This window comes from Lytechinus variegatus, chromosome 18, assembly GCF_018143015.1.
Source record: "Lytechinus variegatus isolate NC3 chromosome 18, Lvar_3.0, whole genome shotgun sequence".
In the NCBI taxonomy this organism is placed as follows: domain Eukaryota; kingdom Metazoa; phylum Echinodermata; class Echinoidea; order Temnopleuroida; family Toxopneustidae; genus Lytechinus; species Lytechinus variegatus.
In genome coordinates, this window is record NC_054757.1 from 9,035,928 (window position 1) to 9,061,150 (window position 25,223).

The 25,223-nt window shown below is 36.1% G+C and overlaps 1 protein-coding gene across 1 annotated transcript in view; it reads right to left on the bottom strand.

Moving 5' to 3' along the window:
• Positions 1–8,039: 8,039 nt before the first annotated feature.
• The window catches only part of LOC121432169 (histone acetyltransferase KAT8-like), a 30,955-nt gene continuing 13,771 nt past the window's right edge, over positions 8,040–25,223 (bottom strand). Inside the window, exons 4-11 of the mRNA XM_041630025.1 lie at positions 20,593–20,756; positions 19,745–19,798; positions 18,236–18,400; positions 16,576–16,665; positions 14,122–14,262; positions 11,765–11,858; positions 10,410–10,560; positions 8,040–8,523 (exon numbers count right to left, since the gene is read on the bottom strand). Coding sequence (XP_041485959.1) covers positions 8,292–8,523; positions 10,410–10,560; positions 11,765–11,858; positions 14,122–14,262; positions 16,576–16,665; positions 18,236–18,400; positions 19,745–19,798; positions 20,593–20,756 — 1,091 coding nt within the window. The 3' untranslated portion in view covers positions 8,040–8,291. The remainder of the gene's footprint in view (positions 8,524–10,409; positions 10,561–11,764; positions 11,859–14,121; positions 14,263–16,575; positions 16,666–18,235; positions 18,401–19,744; positions 19,799–20,592; positions 20,757–25,223) is intronic.

Genomic DNA, 25,223 nt, shown 5'->3' on the forward strand with positions numbered 1-25,223 from the left:
GACTCAAAATACCTTGAGCTCAGAGCTGACAATGACATTAATTTTGATGGCACATGTCCAAGAATTGAACTAGATTTCAGGTGGTCTTTTACTCTACATGTATTTCTTATGTATGAAATAAACCTTGGTCTCATTACTCATTATTATTGTGGGGGGGCCAATTACATTGGCGAGTGGATACCATGCGCGACCAAAAAAACACGTAAAAAGGATGTCTTTTTCATGATATGGCACGTTACGTACGTAACGTGATAAGGGTGTCAAAAACACAAAAATAATGAAAAAGGGGTATCTATTTCGCTAGGAAAATTACGTGTTTAGGGTCGAATATGCGGGGATGATAAAACAAAATTAAAATGTTTTATAAAGGATGTCCTTTTTGCCCCAAAACTTCGTGTTTAGAGTCCGATTTGCGCGAGGTGTAGAAGGTGGGGTCGTACTAACCAAATAAGGTAAAGCCGCGACGACCGAAGGACCCGTAACAAAACATTCCTGTACTTGTTTAGGGGTTCATTTCAGGGAATATTTGCCAAGAGTATCGTTTTGTTTCCCATACTTGTTAAGGGTAGGGTTTCACACGCCAATACTTGTTAAGGGGTGCATTTTCAGAAAATGGAAATTACGTGTTTAGGGTGCTTTTCGAGACCCCATGGTCGCGCATGGTATCCACTCGTGAATGGAAGTGGCCCCCCCGGGCTCATTACATAAACTCTTATTATTGTGCCTTTGCCAAAATGATAACTACCTTGGTACCTCAATTTTCATGTGCTGCATCCCTATTTTAACATAATTATTACCATAATGACAAAGTTACAAATTTATATTGCTTTGGGACCCTTTTTTGTTAATTGTGCAATTCAATTTTTTTTCAAATATTGTTTTCAATGTGGGATTTTGATAAAAGAATGCCTTTTGTAAATGATGACAAATCCCCAAATCTGAAAGTTATAATATCTCGTCATCAAAAGCATTGTCAAAAATGTTTTCATGTATTTTGTTACGATTTTGCAATCAATTTTTTTTTCAAATTCTTTGAAGAAAGCTTGAGTTTGTCTAAAATCGTTGTGATGTATCATCCTAGAAAAGATTGAATGAAATTCAAAATTAATGTTACTATGTTCCTCCATTGGGTGATTTCAAGTCCGGTGTTTGTGTTGGAAGCACAATTTGGATTGCTTCCCATAGCTCCAAAACCTATTCTGAGTTTGTAAAACTGATCCAGATCACATTATTGACACCTCAACAACTAGTGAGCAACCTTTCAGGACCAACATCATTTTTATGATTGGTGTTATACTCGTGTATAAAAAAATGGCCTAACACCAACACCAATAGGTCAACACTGAACTTGAAATCACCCATTGTGAAATTACATGTATAATATTTCGCAGCACAGGAATTTCTGTGCAATTGTTGTGGAGAATTAATGTACAACCGTATTCAGTATTGTATGTGTAATCAAACTCCTTGTCACATGTGATGCATGTGGAAGCGTCGTGGTGTAGCACTTCGGACTCTCGCCTTGCAATCAGAGGGACGTGTGTTCGAATCCTTCCGTGGCCTAGCGTCCTTTGGCAAGGCATCAATCCAAACCTTGCCACTCTCCACCCAGGTGTTAAATGGGTACCCAGTAGGATGCGAAAGCCTATATGTAGTATACCTAGTAATTGAGTATTGGAACTCTTGTTGGAATGCTCCCCAGGGAGTGGAGAAGGTGCATAAATTGTGTGCGGGCATGCAAGGATCCGATGACCGGGGTAATAACATTTGCAATGCAAAGCGCTTCAAAACAAATTGTAATAAGTGCTATATAAATGTAACTATCATTTTATCTTTATTATTGTTTATATTTTTGATAAACTTATGTACAAAGTACATGTCTAATTTTCTAATTTTGTGCAATAAAATGATTCTGTAACATGGCTCATTGATTGATATTTCCGGTGCAAGATGTAATGTCAGTTTATACTCCTATGCCCGTAAATATTCTGAAAACTGGTTAACTTAGGCCATGGTCTATCTCTCTGGAAAATCATGGGAAGCCAAAAAATCTGTTAATATATATTTCTTACGCTCTCTGTGCTCGTTTATCATTCTGTCACGGTGGAGAAAATAAAGGTATTAGTCCTTAAGTTATGACTGATCTGAATTACAGATGTGATTAATCAAACTTGTACAAGGGTCCGTTGCAGAAAGAGTTGCGTTTAAACGCAAGTTAAAAAATCAATCGCAAGTCCCAAATGCACGCTGTTGATTGGTAGAAAATCAAGTTGCGCATGATTTTTAGAGTTTTGATTGATTGCAATTCTTTCTGCAACGGGCCCCTGGAGGGGCAGTTTGAAAATAAAAATCACTAAAAATTGCTTTAAAAATCACTGTATCACTGTCAAAATTGGCTAAACATAGTCCAACAACAATTTTAGACCAGAGCTCAAATTGAATTAAACCAGAGTTCAGAATATGAGCCCATGGTTTTAATGATAAAAATACTGTATAAACACTAGCTTTTCAAGTTGTAATTTGGTTTGAATTTAAATAAACAATTAAGATAAATGGATAAATGTGGCACAATTTCATAAATCTTTTGAGCACAGACAAGTTGTCAGTGTTACTATGGCAACTGTCCAAGACCAAAGCTCCTTAGCAAATTAAAACAAATGATTTCACTAAAAGAAGTCTGCTGACAGCTTTCACAAAATGCCCGGGAATACTTGCGACGTACAACATGAATTGCAGCTGTTTGATTGTGTGCTATCTGATGCTAATTGGCAACTACTGCAAGCTAAAGATATTTGTTTCCTAACAGACTTGCAATTCCTACCAAATATGAAAGCTACATGCCCAGACAGTTCAGATAAGAAAAGCTCAACAAAAAAAAATCAACGCTTCCAGTGTAATGCTCTTCAGTGTAATGCTCTTCATTTGAGAATTGTGCCTACCTTGGCCCAAGTTGATTTATCAATTTTCACCGAAAAATGACCCATGTTTATCAGATGCCAGTATCGGGGGCCTGTTTCATTAAGACTTGCCATAACACAATTTCTATAACAATCATATCAAAATATTTCAGAAGCTTTGTAACTTGTTTTATGCAACAGGCCATAGGACTGGTATTCAATCCAAATCTTTGATTGGGTATGTGAGCTGGTTTAAAAAAAGCAGAGTATTTTAACTTTGGCTTCTTTTCAGTCAAATTCTTTTTGAAATAGTTCATGTAAGGTAATAAGTATTGAATTGACAATGAATCCTTTACTATGAGACGCGTAATAATATTACAATACATGTAAAGAACCTGATTATTTTTGTAAGAAATTTATTCACAACTTCTGAAGGATTCACATATTCACAGAGCGCTATATACATAATACTAAAATAACATGTCAAATATTTATATTTACATGACATCATGTATCTACAGTGAAATTGGCAACACGACATTTACTCTTACGACAATTCCTCCTCCGCTAATTTATCGGAAGATATACAGTGAGGGTTGTGACAGGTTTCGAATGAGAAACATGTGATGATTAAGATTATGGTCAAATTTGAAGCTCTGGTTAATGTTTGGTTTCAGTAGGATCAATTGTCGCAGGAGCTAATGTCATGGAACCATGAAATTACATACATATAGATGTACTACCGATTCCTTACAAACGTCCAAATAACAAATGAAAAGAATGCAATGTGGAGCAATTTCCAGACCATATGCAAAACATGTTCTTCACAACAAATAAATTTAGGACGAGTTGCCATTTGCCTTTATTTTTTGACAGCCATGAAGGGCATCACTAATAAAAAGATCATTACATTTAGATGGAAAACAAACAGCAATATTAGAGAAAAATAATGAAATAAGCAATGCCAGTATGAATACCATTATCATTCAACAATAAAACCAAACAAAAGTTTATCACCTAAACATATTCAGAGGAAGGTATTAAAGTATTCAACCATCTGCAATAGATGTTACTGCAGAAAATAGGTATTGTCTAAATGTGTCCTTCCCCCCTAAAAAAAAAGAAGAAAGTATAAGTACTATAAATAACCTGTGAAATTTACCATCCCTAAAACCATCTTGTTATTCAAAATTATATGTCTAGTTACAAATCATGAACCTGAGCATTTCTGATTAATTTGCCATCAACTACCATGGCAACAACGGCTCATAACACAGTCAAATGTTTCTAAAGAAAAATCAATGAATTACAAACTCCAATCAGTGCGATGTAACCCTGTCTGGAAATTTTACTTCACAAGATATAATAAAAAATATATATATATCATCAAATCAGAGTCCACATCAAATTTCAATAATTTTTTAAAGGGGTTAAATCAAAACATATGACTTCTAAATAATTTTCAAAATGAACAGGTCACATGCATGCCAATTACATGGCTAAAATGTATAGCGTCTATAACGTGATATCTATCATGAAGTTTAAATTTCTCATACTTTTGGAGATCACAGAAAACATATCCCTACCTTCCTAATCCTAGCCATGTAGATGATAAGATAATATGACAGAAGATACATCACAAATTACTATTATGGTTTTCAATGCATCTGATTGTATATAACATTGGTACATACATGTACAGCACACGACATTAAAAAATTTAATCAACTCGATTGAGGAAAAAAAAGTTTCTCATTACAGATTCTTATTATTAATTCAAGAAAAATCAAACATATTTCATTTTAACTGCATGCACCTCACTATACTTCTAAAATATCTCTGGCATCACATAAACCTTCCTTCTCCTTACCTGGAGCCCATAACACAAAGCTAAGCAATGATCGTAGAACATTTTTCTATGATTGATTACATTGATTACAATGTACAATCGATTGTGAAAATCAAGTGTACGATTAATCGCTAAGTTTTGTATTACGGGGCCCTCAAGTACTTTCAGAGCCAAGGAGACAGTTTCATGAGGCAATCTGTCAGTAACATTCACCAAGATATTTGCAGTCAACCAATCAGGGAAATGGATTTCAGTAATAACTAGCAGTTTTAACAGTCACTGACAAATAACTTTGTGAAACACTACATGTAAATATCAATGAAGAACAAGTTAGAAGAATTATTTATGTAAAGAAGCCTTCAAGTATTAGCTTAAACAGGGCTCGACACTAGCGGCGGTCAGACGGTCCCAGACCGGTAAAAATCGCTGTCGGGCCAGTAGATTTTCAGAAATTGGAAGATTTACTGGTCCGACATGACCAGTAAAAAATATCATTGTCGGGCCAGTAATTTTCCCAAAAATAGCAAGATTTAAGAGTCCGACATGACCAGTAATAATACCATTGTTGGGCCAATAACTTCCAGAAATGGTCGAATTCACAGCAAACCATTTCCCCCGTTAAATTCTGCCATTCACACACAGAATACACACAGAATGAATCGCACGTGTTACTAGAGTACTATCCAGCATGCATATACAGTGTACATGTAGTCTGCCACACAAACCACATGGTAAATTCTCCACTGGCAGCACGAACGAAGCCTGGCTAAACTCTGGCAGAAATCTCTCACATAACTGTCAAAATCCAAGGTTCATACTCATGAAAGGCTCTTATAATGTCCATATTTCCTAAAAATTGGAGCGACTCTGTCATTTGTAAGCAGTAAAAGGAGAAATTTTCACTTCTGTTTTGGTTCAAACAGATCGGGTTTCGGGTGATATCGTCTGAATACATAATAGCCCCACATATGCATTTATGTGTGTGTTGATACACTAATGGTATATAACTTTCTTTCGTAGCTATTTTAAATGAGAAAAGAAACTGATAAATTATTTATAATAGTTTAAGCTTTCTTCCTATCTTTCTTTCCTTCTTAATCTTTTTTTGTTTCTTCCCTCGATTTTTTTTGTTACTGTCTTTCTTTTTTAATTTCCCTTGTTTTCTTTAATTCATTTTTTCTTTCTATCCTTTTATAAAATATTTTCTCTATATTTCCCTTTTCTCTCTTTCTTTCTGATATTTTCTTTCTTTAGTTTTTGAGTCCATCCATCCTTTATTCTCTTCTTCCTTTCTTTCCTTCCTTCTTTTTACCCCTTTCTTCATTCTTTGTTACTTTGTTTGTTTCTTCCATCCATCATTTATTTACCCTTTCTTTTTTTATTTCTTTTCTCAGCCCTTTCTTTCTTACATTCGTTCCTTTCTTCTATCTGTCTTGTTCTTTCCTTTTTCCCTTTATTAATTATATCATTTTACCTTTCCTTTTTTTTTGACTGCTTGCTTCCTTTCTCTCCTTTATTCTTTCATTCCTTCCTTTCTTTGTCTCTCGGTCTTTCTTTTTTTCTTCCTTTCATCTATTCTTTTACCTTTTCTTTTTTTTTATAATTGCTTGCTTCTTTCCTTCCCTTCCTTCCTTTGTTTATTTCTTTCCTTCTATCTATCATTTTACCTTTCCTTCATTTCCTCCTTAATTCCTTCCTTCTTTCAATCTCTCCATTTGTCTGTCTTTCCATCTCTCCTTTTACCCTTTCTTTTTTATTGCTTCTTCTTTCTTTCCTTTACTACTTTCTGGATTTGTTCTTTCTTTCTGTATTGCTTGCTTCATTTCCTTCCTTAATTTCTTTTTTTCTTTTCTTTCTTTCTTTCTCATATTTGTTCCTTCTTTATTCCTTCCTTTCCTTCTTTAGTTCTTACTTTTTTTTCTTCCTTCACATCTATCCTTTCTTTACCTTTTTTTTCTTCCTTTCTTTTATTCTTTCTTTCTTTTCCTTCCTTCCTTCCTTCCATCCTTCCTTCCTTTCTTCGTTTCTGTCTTGCTTTCTTTTTGTCCTTCAGTTTCCTTCATTTTTTTGGGGGGGGGGGGGGTAATGAAAGGCTAGAAAAATAAACTTGCGCCTTTTCTTAATGTTTTCTTTATTTTTTGGGACCAGTAGATTTTAGGTTCGGACCAGTAAAAATTTGAAAAACTGGGTATCTACTTGTCCGACATGAATAGGTTGGACCAGTAGAAAAAATGGGTTAGTGTGGAGCCCTGGCTTAAAATTGAACAGAATTCAAAATACCCTTGGGTAATCAAGAATAATACCTCTAACGAACAAGTTATTCAAAGAATGTTATATCCTTTCAGAATCATTTTGTACTTTCAAGAATCTCCATAATAAGCCAGTTCACGGTTAGCTCATGATCAACTTTTCTCACTCAAATGACGTTTGTGATTTTTCATTAGGATGAGCACTATCATTTTCAAATGTAGATGTTTTGTAAGCGTTACCAGTAGAGTATTCAAATTCTAAGAGCGAAAGGCATTGTATAGACCAGGTGACTAGAATAGTACATCAGGGATAAAGTTCGGAAATTGTTTTATTGTGTTGCCTTTGGCACATTTGACTATTGTTTAGGCTGCTGTCAAATACCAGTTATTATGAAGGCTCTATTTATTACTCTTCAGCTTGGATGTGATTAAAATGGATATTTTGAAAGGAATACATGAATAATCATCAAATCACAAATGCATATGTCAGTGAATTTGAAAGCCACCTTCATGGTTTATCTCAAATGACCTTTTTCTGCTCGTGCGCTGTTTTACAATCGTGAACAGGCTTACACCTTGGAAAATCAAGAATAACATCTGGGAACTACCATCAAGATTATATTCACAATCATCAGTCATAAGAATGATTTCACTTCAATCTCCCTTATCTTGTCTCATCATAAACTTTCTCTTACTAGCCACCTGTCTTGAGCATTCATGGGGAGTAGATAGTGATTAGCCGATACCATACTCTGGGAAAAACCACTGACTGAAAATACCTGTAATAAAATCTGCATATCTGGGGCTTGGCCAAATATGCCATCCCATCACATAAATTCCTTGGCCTGAAAAATCACTTCAGGAAGTTTCCTAAAAACTGGGGGTCGGTTTACATATTTTATTGAACTGCCCTTAAAGCTTCTTCCAAAAGTACCTTTGACAATGCAACCATCTATGGAATACAGACTCCCTTCACAGAATAACTTCCTGCTACTCCATTACCAGTTACTCTATCCTCTCTCATCACTCATTTTTCATCTTTCGTCAGCTCACTGAACAATTGTACCGGGCGCACTGAAACGTTAGCACTGACAGGGTACTAACAGTACAGGCCAAGTCACATCTTTCGGACTGTGATATCGAAAGTTGATCCAAGATGTCATAACGTGCTGGTCTGACATCAAGGAACTGCTGCAAAATAACCGGTTGTAACTGGGCCTCTGTTAGCACGTTGTTAGCACTAACATTTCTTAGCAGACAGTACTGATCTTTTACGATATCCACAAAGTCCATCCATCATTTCTTCATCTTCTGCCCTCTGGAGTGCAGTTGAGGTTTCTTTGGGGCCTGCCACCTCAGGCAGCTACTGTCCACAGTCAGCCTGGGTCTCTTGTACTGGGCGCTCTTCAGGTGTTCCTCGACCAGCTTCGGGGTGACACAGATCACGTGCTGCCCCTTCCAGTACTTGATCATGTTCAGGGCTTGTAGGGTGCTGATGATGTCGGGTTGGGTGATACTCGTCATTTGACTGAAAAGAGAACACAGTCAAGAAGAAACATTTGTTGAAAACATGATCAGAGGTAAATTTTTCATGTCAATGTTTAATTTTCTAAATTGCTTCAAAAGCACTTCTGAGAAGTTATGGGTAGTACTCGTCATTTCACTGAAGAGAGAACAAAATAAAGAAATGTACTTGTTGAAAACATGACCAGATGTAATTTTCATGTCAATGTTACATTTCTAAATGCTGTAAACAGCTTCTGAGAAAGTTTTTGGTGTAGACACTTTTGGGACCACTGAATTCTGTTAGTCTTGGGCAAATATTTGACTTTCGAAATTGACTTATGGAGACTTAATATGAAAAGACAGCTTTACTATTACAATGCCTCAGTGAAGTTTAAGCTGTCCTCACATCCCAAGTATTTCTTGGATTTCAGACAGGGATAACTAAAGCATCATTGGCAAATGCAATGGAATTAAATTACATTCTTAAATAATCATGGATTAAATAGTTCTAAACAAGTGGAATGCCTCTGGCCGTCTCACCTGCATCACGCAGTTCAATATAGCAGCAGTGCTGACTTTGCATACTACTCTAACTCGCACAAGATGTTCAGTGATACATGGTTACTCTTATGTCCTCTTTTTATGAACTAGACCAATAAACTTACAGAGATATGATGGTTATTCAACAAAAAACCCCCAACATGGCCAAAGTTCATTGACCTTACATGACCTTTGACCTTGATCATGTGACCTGAAACTGGAACAGGATGTTCAGTGATACTTGATTACTCTTATGTACAAGTTTCATGAATCAGATCCATAAACTTTCAAAGTTATGATGGTAATTCAACAGATACACCCAATTCGGCTAAAGTTCATTGACCTTGGACATGTGACCTGAAACACGCAAAGGATATTCAGTGATACTTGATTACTCTAATGTCCAAGTTTAACGAACTAGACCAATAAACTTTCAAAGTTATGATGGTAATTCAACAGATACCCCCGATTCGGCCAAAGTTCATTGACCCTAAATGACCTTTGACCTTAATCATGAGACCTGAAACTTGCACAAAATGTTCAGTGATGCTTGATTACTATTATGTCCAAGTTTCATGAATTAGATCCATAAACTTTCAAAGTTATGATGGGAATTCAACAGATATCCCCAATTCGGCCAAAGTTCATTGACCCTAAATGACCTTTGACCTTGATCATGTGACCTGAAACTTGCACAAAATGTTCAGTGATGCTTGATTACTATTATGTCCAAGTTTCATGAATCAGATCCATAAACTTTCAAAGTTATGATGGGAATTCAACAGATATCCCCAATTCATCCAAAGTTCATTGACCCTAAATGACCTTTGACCTTGGTCATGTGACGTGAAACTCATGCAGGATGTTCATTGATACTTGATTAACCTTATGTCCAAGTTTCATGAACTAGGTCTATATATTTTTTAAGTTATGATGACATTTCAAAAACTTAACCTCAGGTTAAGATTTCGATGTTGATTCCTCCAACATGGTCTAAGTTCATTGACCCTAAATGACCTTTGACCTTGGTCATGTGACATGAAACTCTAATAGGATGTTCAGTAATACTTGATTAACCTTATGGCCAAGTTTTATTAACTAGGTCCATGTACTTTCTAAGTTATGATGTCATTTCAAAAACTTAACCTCAGGTTAAGATTTGATGTTGACGCCGCCGCCGCCGTCGCCGTCGGAAAAGCGGCGCCTATAGTCTCACTTTGCTTCGCAGGTGAGACAAAAAAGAGAAAAAATGTGAAAATTAGGGGTTGGACGATAGTTAAGGTATATCACTTTATGGAACAGCCAATAGGTCAAGCTATCTGTCAAGAGAACATTTCAGACACTCAACAAAAACAGTACGCAACTCACCTTAAATCTCTGATTGACAATGTTCCCTTGAAGTCCCTTAGAATCTCCAGTAGGACCCAAGACCAGTAGCTTCGATAGCTTAGCTTTCCAAGATCAGACAGTGGTTTCTCCGGTGATCCAACACAGTTCTCTAACTTTGACAACTCATAACCTACAACACGGAGAGAGAGAAAATAATATTACCCGATCCTATCCAGTCTGGTATGAATTCTTATTATTCAGTCGCTGACACACAATTTACAATATAGCAGTATACAAATGAATGAATTATTGCAAAGACCATAGAAACATTGCTTTTTGCTTTGGAGAAAGAATTGCTAAAGTCAACTGACTTGTACAGAGCATAACTCCAGCCATGTCCTTAACCCTTTGAACCAGAAAAGTCGGAATATTGACTTCACCATGAACACGCATATACCCGGAAAGCCGGCTTCAAGTCGTGTGATTTGAAAAGCAAGGGATTTAGATATCAGGTGACCTTTAAAAAATGACGTCATTTTAGAGATATTCAGTTGATAACTTCAGATTATAATTTCATCGACGACTGGCTTTCATTTTTAAGCATAAAAAATGACCTATCCTACCCTACCAAGAAGGCTAAAGCGATAATTCACGGCGAGTCATATTTGGACAATGCGTAAGCTATTGTTGAATTTTCTTCAGTCATATAAGTGATTTTGAGACAAAATTGAGATTATTGTTAGTACAGGAAGCTAAACAACATCCGCTCGGCCAGGCCGGGTACCAGCTGAGTAAGGTGCCGCTGACATGGCTGGGCTCGAATCCTGACAATAGGAGATCATTTATTTCAAATGTCATGCATTCCTTCATTTTTAGGATAAGCTTGATATCTGCTAATAAATCAGGCCGAGGGTAACCCATGACCATCCCAATTAATTCAGGGTTAAAAGAAATACTTCCTGATGAACTTAGGAAACTTCTTTCTTGATCCACCAATCGGATTTTATTACAACATTGAGAATTGTTCAGTAATCTTTGTGTAACACAGCTCTGGGCTCATTACAACAACAGCAACAATAACAAAACATTACAGGGATGGAAATAGGAATATGTTACAAAGATACATTTCAGTTCAGAAGCATTGTAGCATTATGAAACATGACGCATAAATAAAATAGGTCAATATGTATATATATCCGAAAGTTAATGAAAAGAAAAAAGGGAATTATCCTGCTCATTAGTATAACTTTCTTATCCATTTTGTCAGGTACAAATGCTCTACATAATGAATCATTATATTGAAAAAATACAGAGAGACAGTACAGAATCTATGACTAGGAAAAAATACTTGAATTTATTGAATGATATGAATCCTGAACCCTAGTACAACTTACTGAATGCAATAAGGAGTTTGCCATATCCTTTCCTCTGGAACGGCGGTAGGATTAGAATACAAGCTACGTTGTTACCATCTGGGGATTCTTTCTCCTAAAATGAGGGGGAAAAAGAACACCATGTATCCCACAAATTTTGAAATAAAGTATAATTGTCTGAAAAGGGGGAAAGTTAGTGACCTTTTGCTCAGCTTCAGACATTACGACAAGTGAGAGCGATTATTTTCTCCAAAGTAGGTACAGTACTGTTCCAATCTTGCTAATTGACATTTAACCATCAATGGGTCAGTGGCCAAAGGATGGCCAAGTCCCCATGTAAGCAAACAATAGTATGTATTCAAAAAGGGAATGCTACACAATTTTCACTTTGCCTCAGAAAAGTATAAACTGTCCACATATCCAAGTAGTACTTGAGTTTCAGACAGGGATAACTAAAGCATCACTGGCAAGTTCATGAGAGATAGATGAGGAATAATTGGTAAAATGGCATCAGCATTAGAGAGGGATGTCATAGCAAGTCAATTACATACTGGCGTCTTTGGCGAGCCTAACTTTATTGGCAATGGCTGCAAGAGCTCAAGCTGAAATTCAATGTAAGTCAGATGACTATTTTTCTTTTCACAGTGACAGTGGGCAATATTCTAAACATTGGTTTAACCCTAAAAAGACTGGGGGGGGGGCTGATTCAGCCCCCCTTGACATTTTTCGCGATAAATCCGCTGCGCGAAATTTTTTGACTGCGTCGCTCGCTGACTTTTTACTTTCAAGTCTCGCGCAACTTTTGAGACCAAAATTGTGACCCCTGGGTACGCGGTTCCAAAATTACGCAACATTTCGTAAGTGCATGCAGACCCAAAATTACTCAAAACCGTGAATTTGTGTACAAATCCAATGCAAATAGTGTTCTTAGCCAAAATTCATAAATGTTTCATTATTTTTCCTTGTACTGCTTAAAATCAATTAATTTTATCTTGTTTATGGTCAAAATAAAGTCCCCGACAATTTCCATTGAAAAAACAATAAAAAACAAAAAGTCGAAAAACAAAGAAATACATAAGAAATTTAGAAAACAATAGAATACATAAGAAAATAAATTTGATTTTGAAATTTTTTAAAAATCAATTTGATCAGATGCCTATCTAGAGTATATGAAACAAAAATTAGCATTTCAGGGGCATTATTTTATTAATTAGAGCAAACTTATGATTTTACGCATAAATTAGCATAATTAATGAGACATGAGATTTTTTGCCGAATTTGATGTTATAGTTTTGTAGATAATGCCATGGGTAACGCGTGTGCCAATTTTCGTCGCGATCGCGCGATCAACGGCCGAGATCATAAGGGGGGGCTGAATCAGCCCCCCCCCAGTCTTTATAGGCGTCGAAATAGCCCAGTCTATTTAGGGTTAAAACCCTTTTTGGAGGCAGTTATGTTACTATCAATAAGATTTCTTGGGGCCACTTCATACACAGCCTTTACTAATGACTGAAGCACATACGCTAGTCCTTTACCTTTTTTTCTATCATTTTCCTAGAAAGGCAAACACTTCATTTTAATATTGTTAATGTTTTGTTTTTCCCCTGTATGCTTTTGTCTTTGCATGTTCTATTTTGTATCTCTTCTTTTTCGTTCTTGACTGGACTGGAACTTCAAAGATCCAACAGATCTTTAATGCCAGTCAACACTCAAATCCTGTTTTTTACACTATTTACTGTATTATCATTTTCGTTACTTTTTTTCTCTCTTGTCATGTATTTCTTATTTACCTGTATACATTTCATCCTTATAGAGTGAAATAAATGAATTGAAGCATATTCTCTAGGACTAAAAAGATTCTCAATTATTTCAAATCTCATCACCTACAATTTGTATTGTTCACACAAATTTCGTTCTAAAGTATATTTGTTGAAAATTGATTGGTTAATAGAAAATTCAGCTCTATTTTTAACTTAGGCAAAAAGAATTTTGATTATTTCAATTTCAGATTTGTATTTCGAACATTAAAATCTGGATTTTCATTTTTGAAAACCCAACAAAAATTTTGGGTAACTAATATCTCATTCAGCACAAAAGACATGTACCTGGTACCAGTCATTGGAAACTGGTGCATAACTTGACGATCAGCTTCATGAAATGTCCTTGCGGTATCACACTTTGATGGTTAAGAAAACAATTGAACATATCATTCCCACACATTTTTTTCCCCCAGACAAAAGATTACTTGTGTCGCAAAAAAAGATGCTGATAATTCTAATAAATCTCATGGATTGGCGCTTTTGTGGCTTCTAAATTTAACACTTGGATTAAAACCGAAAAGACCTCCACCTGGAATAAAGCCAATAATCTATAGCTACCTTTGAGAAGAAGCCGACGAGATGAGCACCATTTCGGTCGACCTCTGTCAGGATATAGAAGAGGAACGGCTCGACATCAAAGTAAAGCGTCTTGTGATCGAGGAAGAGCTTGGCAAGTAAGCACATGTTTTGACAGTACAGCTGTAAGAAAATAGAAAGTTCTCGTGTGAGATGGAGCGCAAAATGAAGATTAAATAGGGTAAATATTAAAGGTCAAGTCCACCTCAGAAAAATAGTGATTTAAATCAATAGAGAAAAATCAGACAAGCACAATGCTGAAAATTTCATCAAAATCGGATGTAAAATAAGAAAGTTATGACATTTCAAAGTTTCGCTTATTTTCAACAAAATAGTTATATGAACGAACCAGTTACATCCAAATGACAGAGTCAATGACGTCACTCACTCACTATTTCTTTTGTTTTTTATTGTTTGAATTATACAATAATTCAATTTTTACGAATTTGACGAATTAGGACCTCCTTGCCTGAAGCACAAAATGTTAAAATAATGGAATTCCACGTGTTCAGGGAGGAATGAAACTTCATTTCACATGACAATGACGAGAAAATAAAAATATTTCATATTTCATATAATAAAATACAAAAGAAATAGTGAGTGAGTGATGTCATCAATTCTCTCATTTGGATGTAACTGGCTCGTTCATACAACTATTTTGTTGAAAATAAGCGAAACTTTAAAATGCCATAACTTTCTTATTTTACATCCGATTTTGATGAAATTTTTAGTGTTATGCTTGTTGAATTTTTCTCTTTTTATTCAATTCCAGTTTTTGTTAGGGTGGACTTGTCCTTTAACCCTAAATCTCCCGGGGTATTTTGATTCTTGTCATTCCCGGGGGGGGGGCCATTATGGCCCCCCCTTAAGATCTCGGCCGCCGATCGCGCAAGCGACGCAAAAATTTGCACGCTGGTAGTGTGCGATGTAATCTACAAGGCTGTATGGTAAAATTTTCCAAAATAATGAGATTTTATTTTATATGAATTAATTATGCTAATTTATGCATAAATCATACTTTTTGCTCTAATTCACTAAATAAAGCTCCTAGAATGCTAATTTTTGGTAAAAATTTTCTTTGCAGCATTCTTAACAATCGTAATTCAAAAAAACTTTGGTTTGGAAATAAATTTCTTATGTATTTTATTGTTTTATGAATTTCTTATGTATTTCCTTGTTTTTTTACTTTTTGTTTTTTATTGTTTTTTCAATGGAAATTGTTCCAGACATAATTCTGATCATAAACAAGGCAAAATTAATTAAGTTTAATCAGTAAAAGTAGAAATAATGATACATTTATGAATTTTGGCTAAATACGCAATTTGCATTGGATTTGTACATGAAATCACGTTTATGAGCAATTTTGGGTCTGACATGCACTTGCATGTTGCGTAATGTCGTAACCGCGTACCCGGGCGTCACAACTTTGGTCTCAAAATTTGCGCGAGACTTGAATGTAAAAAGTCAGTGAGCTGCAAGGTGAAAAAATTTCGCGCAGCAGATATATCGCGAAAATTGTTGAGGGGGGGGGCCATTATGGCCCCCCCCCCGGGAGAATTTTGGGTTAATAAAGACAAGTGATCATAGTAATGAAAGTCCATTTTTGTAATTTCTGTAATACTTACTGTACTCCAAGCCTGGTATATTTGTATAATATGAAGAGGGTATCCGTCATTGGTATGTAATAAGAGTTTGGTAGCTGCCTCAGAAAAGTATACACTGTCCTCATATCCAAGTATTTCTTGGGTTTCAGACAGGGATAACTAAAGCATCATTGACAATTCCTTGTAATGATTGATTAATTACACACAGTTTAAAATGGGACAATGCCAACTATGTCAATTGTGTAAAATAAGCTGCAGTATTATGTTTATGTTGAAAATGGGAGATTTGGGTGACACATGCTATCCTTCCTCTTTCTACAAAGATGAGCAGTTAATACAACATGAAAACTATGGCATTAGACAGAATTGCATAAAAGGGGACAACCTCTACAAGAGTAACAACAGAGCTAAAAGCTAAGGTCAACATTCAAACAATTGAACTTTAATACTTTTATCAGTCAAGTTATTCACTCTTCTCTAATACAAAACCTATTGTTTTTTTTATTCATCCAAGTAATCAAATTTTAGTTTCAGTTGCAACTACTAAAATATTGAGCTTAATTGTAATTTTGCTTTGTAATTCCTTTAGAAATCACCATTACTATTGTCCATCTTTATATTCACTTTCATTAATCCGTACTTCATTTAGTCAAGGTATTCACTATACTTCTCTTCTCTTAATAGTTCGTGATTTTTCTATTCAATCTATGAAAGCCACATTTAGTGTCAATGGCAACTACTTCACATTAAGCTTTATTTGTAATGCAACTTGTGAATTCCTTTAGAAATAACCATCACATTCTCATGTTTATGTTAATCTGTTTTATTTCACCTTATGGTCTTTTCCATTGACTTCATACACAGAGACCGAGCCTCTTCTGTAGATCTCTCTTCCTGGGGGCTGCTTCAATTGACAATCACCCTGTATCAAATGAAAACAAGAAAAGACAATCAACAGCATATTATGATACATGTGGGTCTGCCTTGTCTTCAGACAGACTTTTGTTTTTTTTTGCAATCCGCATGGTGCATAATGCAGAGTCTGAAGTAGTAAGACTAGATTCACTATCAACTGTGGCTGACACAGCAGCCAGAAAGTCTGGGGTCAAGTTTTAACTCTAAACATGGTATAATTGGTTGAAAGTGTCAAATATAAGTCTGTGCATGCAGACTAGGGTCAGCCTAACTAAAACCTCTTGGAACCACAAAATCTTTGGCAAGGGCAACCTAAAAACATACCTGTATAAGAGTGTTTTTTGATAGACATTGACTTATTGTTCAGACATGTATTACAATTTACATGTAAATAGTTTGTGTTGTTCTGCTCTGAAGTGCCTTGAGCATCTAATCAAGATGGAAGGTGCGCTATACAAATCTCATGTATTATTATTATTAATATCTGTCAAGTAAATAACACATGTTTTGCACAAATTGGTAAGAAAACCTGCTTCTACTTTCGGTTATTATTCGACTTACAGAAGGTCGACTTATGGAGCCTTTGATTACACTTAATATAGTGCCAAACACTTTCTTTATCAAAGTTGCACATTTATGTAAATTAAAGCATAGTGTGAGTGCAGCAAATGGTGGAAAGCAGAAGCCTGTAGGAGACAAACCGAAGACTCTTTACTCAGATTAATCAGAACCACTACGCTACGATGCTTTTATCTCGACGTTTCACTTGGACAGCTTGATTCTACACTTTCAATAGACATCATTGTTATGACCATTATACAGTAGCAGCGGCAATATCCAGCTCAATCATCATCAATCAAACCTCAATTGTCATCATCATTAAACCATAATACTATGACATTGGCATTTGAAGAATTATCAGTATTATCATAGTCATTTTCATCATCGCCATCAATGAAAATAAATTACACGGGGGCTCTGGGCTATTTTGCTCAAATTATGAGCCCTGGTGGGTGTTTCATAAAGCTGTTTGTAAAGTTACGCCGACATTACTCACCACTGGAACATGTTCTTTGGTCATAAATCAATTACATAGGGTTATCACATAGCACAAGAAAGGTTCACCAGTCATGCGTAAAGTCATTTGTATCTTACAAACAGGTTTGTGAAACACCCAGCCACCAGGATATTGAAGAAAAAGAGCCCCAGCATTCATTGCAATGTTAAAGCTAATTTAAAGTATCAGATTTTAGGCAGTAAGTCGAGGAAAGTAGCCCCCCAAATTTTTTTTGCCTGAATTCGTTGTCATCATTATAACAATCATCATCGATATCATCATCATCACCACCACCACTATCCTCCTCCTCCTCATCATAATCATCATCATCATCATCATTGTCCCCATCACCATCACCATCATCATCATCATTGTCCTCCTCCTCCTCCCCACCATCACCACCACCACTCCCCCCTCCTCCTCCTCCCCACCACCACCCTCATCCTCCTCATCATCATCACTGTCATCATAATCATCATCATCATTTGACAACTGCAACACCAATCATGTCTCTGCTTACCAGGTGTTTTCTGAAGGTTTTCTCAAATCTCATGTATTTGAGGCAGTATTCACATATCCACAGCTTGGGTTGCTTCCCGTAGTCATCAGGGAACGGTGAGAAATACCAAGCGTCTATCTCGTACTTGCCAATCTGTACCCTGTTGACATACTTCACTTTGGTTATCTGGATATGATAAAGAGTAAGAAAATGTAGAGAAAACTTTTTTTTATCATTTACAAAAAAAAAAACACTAATGACAATATAAACATTTAATTGTTACATAACGACTGATCACATCATGAAGTGATTGCACATTGTAATAGTACATGGATCTATCTGAAAAACACATGTATGAAACATTTGCGGTTCCATGTGTATGAAAATAATATGCATCCTACATGCAGTATCATGGTAATGTTGTAGCATTTTGTCTCTGGTCCCATCTGCAAAAACTGAAGCACTTACGGCAGCCGTACAGCGAGTCGAAAACAGCCGTTTTATTCATTTTTATTCAAACCACCTATATTTAGCTGGTACAAAATTGTTAAAACGGCTGTTTTCGACTCGCCGCACGGCCGCCGTAAAACAAATGTGACCATCGTATCAAATACTAGTAAATTCACTGACCCCACAAGTACTCCATCAAAAGGATTAAATCTGTTCAAAAAAGCCATAAAATTTGCAGGGTTTTTGCCGATAGCTGGCGTATATGAATGGAGTATGTGTTGTAAGGTGGTGATTTGAACTTGCTGTATAGCTGCCTCAGTAAAGTATACGCTGTCCTCATATCCAAGTAGTACTTGGGGTTTCAGACAGGGATAACTAAAACATCATTGGCAAAATGCTGCCAAGGAAAGAACAACATTGCTGAAGTCACATAAACAAGACTCAGGTGGGTGTTTCATAAAGCTGTTCACAAGTTAAGGGCGACTTTACGAAAGACTGGCAATCCTTTCTTCTGAACTTAATCAACACTAATAAAGAATCTGGAGTGTATCAATTTCTATGAGAAAGGATCACCAGTTGTTCGTAAAGTCGCTAGTAAATCACACTAAAACACCCACTAGGGCTGCTGACTTTTCATACACCTTCAGAGAATTTTTTTCCCACTCAAGGTGAAAAACATTCCAATATGGCTGTTAATCTTAGAGAAGTCTTTAATGTCATTACATATGTAGGTAGACTTCTCAAGACCGAGAGGGGATGCGTTACCTCTCTGGTCTACTTGAACATTTCTTTTTTCCAGAAAATCCACCTCCATACTGTCTCTTGTTTTTGAACATCCCATGAAGACTTAAATTACATTCATAATTTCCATATAACCTAACAAATTTCCCCCTTTTAATATCATTTTTTTTTACATTCTAATAAATTAATCACATAAGGTCATTATTATTCTATTTATATTTAATTTAGTCATCTGTTACTTAGTTTTCAATATTTTTCTTTAATGGTGTTTAAGTGATCTACATGTAGGAATTGATAGTGAAATAAAGAACTTATGAAATTAAACTACTTTGCACTTACAGCTTCATGCTCTCTTTCCAATGCAGCCGTTGTTGGATCCATCTCTGCATAGCTCTGCCAATCATAAGGAGGACAACAAAATAGTCATGACTTTGAAATAAATGACGTCAATAATCAAAGTAAATTCTTACAAAAATGACAAAAATTGCATTTGTATTTTCGGTCCTGGTAATGATCAAACTCAAATGAAATTTGGTTAGTCATCGGTGGACTGCCTATTTCACCTTGGCCCTTAGTGTCATTTTTTTTGGGGGGGGGGGACTAGATTCACTGCTTAGCATGGTCGATGGGAGACTGGATAACAGCATATTGGCAGAAAATTTTACACCGTCTAGCAATGAGGCTGCCAGGAAGTAGAAGAATCAATGCAAAACACAGGAGGCTCTTGTGAGTTTGTTGAATGCACCAAGGTTGACAGCTATGCAGATTTCTTCCTCAGTTCTTAGCCAGGGGCGCATCATCAAAAGGCGATGCAGTGACTCTGACAAGTTCCCTCAGTACATGTTCATGCATGCACGATGCCACTTGAAGCTTAAAGAAACATCTGACCAATATTCATTTTCCAACTGAATCACTCTTATCATTAATACCAATCTGATGTTACTGTTTATCACAAGAAGCTTTTAAGCACAAGATACTTGTACAATCAATCAGAACTCTATGACAACCCATCTGAGATAAAATATCCAACGCAAGAAATGCAATCAGCTCAGATGAATCTTAAAAGTCTAGAGCAAACCATTTACAAAATGTTAGAATTAATTAAAGAAACGGTTGCACACATTCCAAAGCTATGACAATAACCAATGTTTGCCAATGACATGAATTGCAAGACGACACTCACTCACCTTCTGAACATGGTTGATCTCGTCGTGTTTTCTCTTCTGGTTTCTGGTGATCTTTCTGTCTGAATCATCCAGAGAGTCCCCAGTCTCCGATTTCTGCCTCTCCTGGGGAAGCTGTTGAACGTTCACCTTCTCTTTCCCCACCCATTCATCCATACGTCGATTGACTGTAAAGGATACAGGTCGATATAAATAAGATAAGTTTTGAGTGGTGTGTGGCAAGAGGATATGATTAAACTTGGTGCTTATTGCTTTAACAGAAATCTCTGAACACTCTACAATAATGTAGCACAATTTCCAAGGCTTTAGCAGAGCAGCTGTTTTATGCTTCTGTGTTTCGAGAAATAATTTCCTGTCAGACCCAATAATGTCACCCGAGTTGAGTGCAACACAATATGGATAAATTTCTTGCTTTTGGGAAATAGCATTTGAAATGACCGGGGTTCAAACCTTTGACTCTCTGATTGAAAGGCAAGAGTCAGTACGACCCGACAACAATGTTTCCAGCAAAAGTGTATACTGGATACTTTACAGTCAATAGTTAATGCACCCGCCACGAAGAACAAATATAAGATTCCACGGTAATTGTATCGAAAAAGCCTGTCATTTGACAATGAACAGCTGAGAGGTCTTCTTTTGAAAATTGGTGAACCGGAAAGGCAGGTTCATCTTAACCCTATCTAGGCCGGGGGGGGGGGGGGGGGCGATATTTTTTCGCCGTGCGAAATTTTTTGACCGCGCCGCTCGCTGACTTTTTACTTTCAAGTCTTGCGCAACTTTTGAGACCAATTTTGCGTCACCCGGGTACGTGGTTCCGAAATTACGCAACATTATGTAAGTGCATGTCAGACCGGAAATTGCTCAAAAACGTGATTTCGTGTACAAAGTCAATGCAAATTGTGTTTTCAACCAAAATTCATAAATGTATGATTATTTTTAGTTTTTCTAGTCTAAATGTATTCATTTTATGCTTTTTATGATCAGAGAAGAGTCCCCAACAAATTTCATTGAAAAAACAATGAAAAACAAAAGGTCAAAAAACAAAGAAATACATAAGAAATTGCAAAAAACAATATAATACATAAGAAAATGATTTGATATCACAATTTTTTTCATGTACACTTGCTAAGGACACCACAAAGAGTTTCTATACCAAAAATTAGTACATTTAGAGCTTTATTTAGGGAGTTAGAGGGAAAAGTATGATTTCGCATACTAATTACGCATAAATTAGCATAATCACTTAATAGCGATTCGCATGAAATAAATTACTATACAATCTTGTAGATTATGCCCTAGGCAACCCGCGTGCCAATTTTCGGCGCGATCGACGGCCGAGATCTTAGGGGGGGGGCCTGGGAGGCCCCCCCCCGGCCATAGGAACTCCCAAAATACCCCGGCCTAGATAGGGTTAAGTTTTGGAGCTGACGAAAAATGGCAAATATGCTGATTGTACAGAGTCCAGAACGAGACTGCTATAATGATTCACCAATTTTCGACAAAGACTCATTTGTAGTGAAGGGCATTTCACAATTAAATATTAAATATGTTAATGTTGTGTATCTCCAGATATCTTGCACATGCGTTGTCTGATCAGAGAAGGCGGGCTTTTGCATGCTTGATTAACGCACACCTATTTTTGCTTTTAACTCACCCCAAAACGCCCAACGGATCAGGTGTTTAAATACTGATCGATGTGGGCTTTATACTCTGCTTTAATACATCTCATTATTTCCAAATCAACACGATATTCATGTGTATTAACTCCACATGTTCAGCCCCGTATCTGGTCAGAGAAGGTGTGACAACTCAGACATGCATGGATGTATGAATTGCATCTTCATTGATCACCTTCTCAACTATTTTTAATCGATGTAATCCAATTTCTTTGACAAGCAATAAATGAAGGTGTTTATTATCTTTATTATTGATCTTGATACCAGCTATGTTAAACAATTTGTATGAGAATCAACGCATATTATGTAGTTAATTTCGTTGTTCATCCATGGTATTTCATTGATCACCTCAACTATTTTAAACGATGTAATCCAATTTCTTTGACAAGCAATAGATAAAGGTTCATTATCTCTGTTATTGGTGTTGATACCAGCTATGTTAAACGATTTGTAATTCAATATTGTATAACGATCAATGAATTCTTGTGGTTTATTCCATTGTTCATGCATGGTAAGACATTAACACCAGTCGCGTGCTTGCATGCCTCATGTACGTACACTGTTTGATTATTGGGGGCGTGGCTATCCAATATTGAACATGAAGATACACCTACCATGCCTACGTGTGTCTCAGATTCGCTTTATGATTAAAAACACGCATGCGACCTTGCCAGAGAAGGTGTGGCTATACATGCATGAACAAACGTCCATCTATTATGTTCGCTATTATATGCATGGGTTAATTTCAATCTACCCTACCAATAACATTGACTTGTTAAATATGTTAATTTTAACTTGTGTGTCTCCCGACACCCTCGCACATGCGTTGTTTGATCAGAGAAAGCGGGCTATTTTATGCATGATCAATGCACACATATTTTTGCTTTTAAATCACTAAAACACCCAACGGGTCAGGTATTTAAATACTGATTGATGTAGGCATTACACCCGGCTTTAATACATTTCATCACATGTTTTTTTTTTCCAAAACAGCCCGACATTTATGTTGATTATTAACTCGCGCATGTTCACCCCTGCCCGTGTCTGATCAGAGAAGGCGTGGCAACTCCGTCATGCATGCATGGCTATCAAAATACTCACCAGAACAGGAATAAAGTGACTGTTTAATAGGCCTGCACTGCAAGGGCATCAATCTGCTACTTAAAATTGATTGATACAATCTCCTTTTTTTTAATCGTTCGCTAGACTTGTACCTAACTTTTATTTCTGGGTATACTCTTAATTCATTTTCAACTGACCGTTTATTTATTTTTTTTTAAAGTGTAATGATTTCAAATCTTATATGTACTTGGGTGGTTGAGCTCTGCTCTAATGCTTCCAATGATATGTTCTTGCTGACCAAGATGGGTCTTGTTCTTTTTGTACATGTAATTTATATTGATATTGACTGCACATTTGCACCACAGACATACATGAACACTCGTTCAATCACTAGCAAGCGCACCTACACCACAAGCACCCTTGCAGTTGACCCCTTTCTTAGTTTATGGTACTTTACATTTTATCAATTTTGATGGAGTCCCTCTCTTTTATTCTTGATAATTACATAGACAATTCACATGACAGCAAATACTATACACCTCAAGAATTTAATAATATGTTTGATAGTAATTCCGATTATATTTCCCTTTTACATGCAAATTTAAGAAGTCTCAATAGAAACTTCGAATATTTTGAAAATCTCTTACACACATTGAATAATTTCAAATTTTCTGTTATAGGTATTAGCGAGACATGGTTGCATGATAATTCCCCAAATTTGTTTAATTTACCAAATTATAAGTTGATAAGGGCAGACCGCAAAGGAAAAAGAGGCGGAGGCGTGGCCTTCTATATTATTGATAAACTAAAATTTAAGATCCGTTCCGATGTGAAACTCTTGCATGCAGAGTCTTTGTTCATTGAAATTGAAAACACAGGATTTAAAAATATCATCATAGGTTTGATTTATAGACCACCAGGCTCTAATCTTGATTTGTTCTGTGAAGAGCTAGAGCAATATTTATATGCAATAGGTAATGAAAATAAACATGCTTTTATTTTTGGTGATTTTAATATCAATTTCCTACCCTCGGTCGACAGTAATCATTCAATCAATTTTATGAAACTAATGTACTCATTCGGCTTCCATTCATTCATCAATAAATCCACTAGAATCAACCCAAATTCATCTACTCAAATTGACAATATTTTTTCCAACGTACATAGCAACATGAATAATAAAATGATAGGAGGAATTCTATGCTCTGAAGTTTCAGACCACCTACCAATATTTTTAACTTGTGAAATGAAATTACCGTGCCCCAAATCAATTAACCAACACTCATATCGAAAAGAATCTAAACGTAATATTGAATTAATGAAGCAAGACTTATTACTTGAGGGGTGGGAGGATGTCTATAATGAAACTGACGCAAACACATCGTATAATCTCTTAAATAATAAATTACAACATTATTATGAAAAGAATATTCCCATAGGAAAAGTAAAAAATAATCGAAAAACACCCAAACAACCATGGATAACAAAAGGTTTATTAAAATCAATACAGACACGTAATTGCCTTTACAAGTCACATTTACGCAATCCTACTGAAGCCAATTTAAAAAAATACAAAGTATATCGCAACAAGTTAACAAAATTAATTCGTTTATCACGTAAAATGTATTATACTAATAGAATAAAAGATGCCAGTTCAAACACTTATACTACCTGGAAAATCATCAAAGAACTAATGGGAACAAGTGCAGATCCCCCACCTACTGATGACATGACTTTAAATGGTTCCAAAGTTGACTCTTCCCTTCATGCAAACTCATTCAATTCATTTTTCACAAATATCGGACCCGAACTTGCAAGCAAGATCAATAGCCAAAATGCGCATTTCACAGATTACCTCCCCGAACCTAATCCACATTCATTTTTCCTGAACCCTAC